This window comes from Nematolebias whitei, chromosome 13 (assembly GCF_014905685.2).
Source record: "Nematolebias whitei isolate Nwh7 chromosome 13, NemWhi1, whole genome shotgun sequence".
NCBI lineage: Eukaryota > Metazoa > Chordata > Actinopteri > Cyprinodontiformes > Rivulidae > Nematolebias > Nematolebias whitei.
In genome coordinates this window covers 42,806,882-42,811,920 of record NC_056510.1, presented here as the reverse complement: position 1 = coordinate 42,811,920, position 5,039 = coordinate 42,806,882, and the positions used below count along the sequence as shown (strand labels likewise).

Genomic DNA, 5,039 nt, shown 5'->3' with positions numbered 1-5,039 from the left:
AAGACCGAAGGGAGCAGCCGAAAGACCGAAGGGAGCAGCCGAAAGACAGAAGGGAGCAGCCGAAAGAAGAATAAAAAAAAATCCTGTTACTGTTATTGCTATTAAACAAAACGGTGGTGTCCTGCTCATTGAGGCCATTTCACGTCACCTTTTAGACGTTTGTGTTTCAACACACCTTTTCTGAATCGTGATTACAGACTTCTGTACAACTTGAGGAAATGCTGAAGACATAATTCAACCGTTGGATCGAGTGTGTTAGAGGAGGCCACCCAACTAAAGTACGTACAACAGTGACTCACAAGGACCAGGACTGAAGGTCATTGTTCTACAAGCTGAGTCATGGGGTGTATTTAGTGTTTATATTTTGGTCTTATTTAAATTGAATAAATAACGCCCTGGTGGAATCTTTTGTGTTGTTTTGTACACTTGAAGATAGATAAACTGAAAGTAGACCATTTTCTTTTCTTATTCGTGGTTCCTGTAGAGGTGACAGAGCCGTGCTGTGCACATTGATCATTAGGGCTCATTTCGTTTTGCTCACTTTGTGTTTGTCAGAACCCAGTAACGTCACAGAACACCAGCATGGTTCCAACCAGAGAACGAGAAACTGAAGGACGAAGTCAGAACCACGTTCGCAAGAGAGACTTGGAGTCCAGAGATGCACAAAGCGACCTGCAGACACTGGTACACACTATCAACAAGACTTACCTGTGACCAGCCCCTCACTTCCATACAGCACTACACTGTCACTTTACATGACAGCATCCACAGTGTGTCTGAGACGTGGACAAGAACTTAGTTTTTCCACTTCTGTAGCATGAAATGAATCTGTGAACTTGAATAACTTCAGATTGATTTTTAGGACTGCGCCACAGCTCAGTGTCTGGAGCTAAAATGTCAAGTTGGTCGTCTGGAGAGGACGAAGAACGCCATCCTCTTCATCTACTCCAGACTGGATGTCAACAACTTCCTCCGGGTAAACAAAATAGTTTTAGTTGAGAATCTGTTTTAAACTAAAATGTTACTCAAACACACAACTTTCAGGGGCGGCTGTGGCTGAGTGGTTAGAGCAGTTGTCCTCCAATGCAAGAGTTGGGGGTTCGATTCCACCAGCAGCCACATGTTGAAGTGTCCCTGGGCAAGACACTGAACCCTCATAGCCTCTGATGTGTGTCCCATCAGTGTATGAATGTGATCTAAAGCTCTATTAATCTCTAAATTCAGATTATCTGTGTAGAGATGTAGTAGAGTGCTGTATGAATGTGTGGAGGTAAGAGACAGAGTGTGCTGTAAAGAGCTTTAAATATCTTGATTAGTGGTTGAACGAGTATATAATTTTTAAACTCGACATTAACATAATAAAACCCGAGTAGAACTCGAGTATTTGATGACGTCATAGATCTCAAGATACAAAAATAAATAAATAAATAAAATCGCAAAAAAAGGTAATTATTTACAATAAAAGACCAACAAAACATTGGGAGCATATATTATGCTCCTACCATTTATCATACTGCAAATAAGTCACAGGAAAAACTAAACCATTAGTTTTTATTATTAAACTGCAAACATGAAGAAACATGCAGCACGTCAAAAACGAAACTTAACGTGGGGGTGGGGGGGGGTTGACCACCCCGCACCACCGCCAGCTGTGGTGCGCATTAAGTTTAGTTTTAGAGATTAATATGTTTATAGGTTTTTTTTAACAGGTTTAGAGATTAATATTTTTAGCTTTTTGTTTGTGAAACAAGGTCAGAGGAAGCTGGTTCTGGTTCGGTGGATTGGACCCGGTGTTACACCATACTCTGTGACCTGCAACAGTGCAACACTGCCCCCTACGGTCATACGGTGGTCACATAACATGACGTCACTACGGATACTCGATGTTACATTTTTAACCTCGATAGATGTCCTAGCAATCGATGTGTAGATTACTCGAGTACTCTGTTAATGCCCTAATCTTGATCAGATAGAAAGGCTCTATAAGTACAGTCCATTTACTTTAGGAGACCTTGTCTCTGTTTAAGTTTCAGTTTGAACCACAAGAAAACAAACATTTGATACTTGAAATATTTCTCAACTTTCTTTAATCCGTTTTGTTTGTTTACTTTTTTAGACTGAGAATCAGAACCGTTCGTATGTGGTTCGATCTCCAGCTTCGTTCGAAGTCATCGAGATGCCGTACAAGAAACAGCCTTTGGACATGCCGACGAACACAACCACCGTAAGAACAAAGCACCGCAGGCGTGACGCAGCTTCACTGTGTTGGACAAAGTTCCATGTTTGTCACCTCAGCAGCTGTTTGACTCGTCATAAAGCATGAGCTGGGCTCAGTGGAAGAAAAAAGCATGGCTTAAAGAACAACAAGTCTGACACTGATGACATCATGTTGAGAGCATCCTCACAGTGAAGCATGGTGGTGGTAGCATCATGCTGTGGGGATGCTTTTTATTAGTAGGGACTGAGAAACTGATCAGACTTGAAGGAAAGATGAATTGAGCCAACTATTGAGAAGGAGGTGAATACATAGGTGCAGTAGTCCCTCGCTACTTTGCGGTTCGTTTATCGTGGATTCACTCACGTTTTTTTCAAAATAAGATTGGACATGACACACAACTGGCTGATTGATGGATGAGCTGCACGATCAGCGTGTAATTTTTATTCAAAATAAATGATTAAATGATTTAGCACCTCCTGTACCATTTGTGCAGCCCAGAGCTGCAGAAAAAGCTTCCTCCTACAGCCTGTAATAATCTCTACTCTGCTGCGGAGAAGTGGGCGTGGCCAAGAGCACTGGCAGATGGCAGAGAGCAGACATCATGACACACTGCACTCTTTTAGAGCATTTAGAGTTTAGAAACATTGTTTAGGATATTGCAAGAGTATAGAAAAGGATTTAAAGCCTTTATATATATACATACATATATATATATATATATATATATATATGTACATATAAACTACTACTTACTACTTTTACTAATATTACTACTTTGCGGTTTTTCACTTATAGCTGGGGGATTGAGAACGACAACCCCTGAGATAAACAAGGGACTACTGTATTTAAATATGGGGGAGTGGTGGCGCAGAGGTTAGAGAAGGTGGGCCAGCGATCGGAAGGTTGCCGGTTCAACTCCCCGGACCGACAGCACCATCATCATGACCACTGGTCTGGGTCTGGGTTCCTCCTTTTCACCTCTTGGCTGACTGGAGTCCTGTTTGGGTTTCTTCTCTGCTTTCAGGAAGGCCCAGTTAGGATATCCACATTGCTCTAGAGCCTGTCTTGTGTGGGATTTCTCCTTCTACCTGGCTCCTGAGCTAGTGGGGACGCTGTCTGCTCTGTGGTACAGAGTCCTGATGACTCCTAACTTGTGCTCCAAAGGGTGATGGGAGTCAAACTGTAAATACTGGTCTGTGTGGGTGGGTTTGCGGTACACCTCGGTTTGCAAATGTCCTCTATCAGAGACTGAGACCTCACAGTCCAAGAAAGCCAACCTGCCATTTTTTACATCTTCTCGTGTGAACTTGATGTATTTATCCACAGAGTTGATGTGGTCAGTAAAATGTTGGACTTCCTGGGATTTGATTTTAACCCAGGTGTCGTCAACATACCTGAACCAATGACTTGGTGGTGTCCCTTCCGTATGTTGAGGGAGTATCAGAGAAACTGAGATGTTTATTTTCTAAACATAACGTCCCAGTGGCTTTTAAACCCCAAAATACATTAAAGACTGGTTCATCCCAAAGATCCAGTCCCCCGGCACAAACAGAGTAATGTTGTGTATGTTGTTCAGTGTCAGGAGGGTGATCAGTCTTACATCGGGGAAACTAAACAGCCACTGGCCAAAAGGATGGCCCAGCACAGAAGATCAACATCATCAGGCCAGGACTCTGCGGTCTACACTCATCTCCAGGCCAGCGGTCACTCTTTCAGGGATGAAGATGTTCACATCCTGGATAGAGAGGAACGATGGTTTGAAAGAGGAGTAAAGGAGGCCATCTTTGTGAAAAGAAACCGTCCATCATTAAACAGGGGTGGAGGCCTCCAGGTTCAACTGTCCCCCTCTTACAATGCTGTGATTGCTAGTATCACTCAGCCCTCTGTGAACAGTAAACAGCCATCAGGTGCTAATGATCCATTGTTAGGCTGATGGTCCTTCTTGAGCATGTGATCAGCTGGTTCTGGTTGTCAGCAGCAAACTGGTTGATCCACTCTGAGAAGGTGCTATTTAAGAGACTGAGCTGAAAACAGCACCTCAGACTGAGGAAGTCTCTTGGATGAAAGATAAAACATTTCTACATTTTTTTTGTTTTGCTTTGTGTAGTTTTTTGAATGTCCAGAGGACCAGATTTAACTTTTTAGATTTTTCTACCTGGATTATTGAGCATGCATCAGGAGATTGTACAAAGGAGGTCAATCTTATTTTCTAACTATTTCCTACATTCTCCCTAGTTTTATTTATTTTTATTTCTTAGGATTTAAACAAAACTCCAGTTTTGATTCATATCTGTTGATAATGAACCAAAGCTACTGAAATAGTGAGTATGCTTGTTAGCAAAATATTCCTGTCATCAGATCTCAGTTAGCTTCATTGCAGCTGAACACCGTGTTACACTGAACATAACATCAGCTGGTGGACATAAATACAGTACAGTAATATTATATTCACAAAATACTAACAATAATATGTTCATCTTACTGTGAAAAGTTATCCCATGAGACCTGACGTCAACAGTCCGTCGATTAGAACAGAAATAAGCTGCGAAGTGCTGAGACATCTTCTGCTTTAACCAAATAAGGATGACGGTTCCAAGATGGCAGCCGAAATTCCTGCACTGCAGCAGCCGATGAGGGATCTAGTGATTATATGATATCTGTGATTATGATATCTGTGATTATATGGTATCTGTGATTATATGATATCTGTGATTATATGATATCTGTGATTATATGATATCTGTGATTATGATATCTGTGATTATGATATCTATGATTATATGATATCTGTGATTATATGATATCTGTGATTATATGATAT

At 41.5% G+C, this 5,039-nt stretch overlaps 1 protein-coding gene across 1 annotated transcript in view; it reads left to right on the top strand.

The window, feature by feature from the left end:
* The window catches only part of itgav (integrin, alpha V), a gene marked incomplete in the record, with an annotated part of 192,048 nt that overhangs the window by 184,453 nt on the left and 2,556 nt on the right, over positions 1–5,039 (top strand). The window contains 3 exon segments of the mRNA XM_037686717.1: positions 556–684; positions 863–976; positions 2,117–2,224. Of these exon segments, the coding sequence (XP_037542645.1) occupies positions 556–684; positions 863–976; positions 2,117–2,224 (351 nt within the window).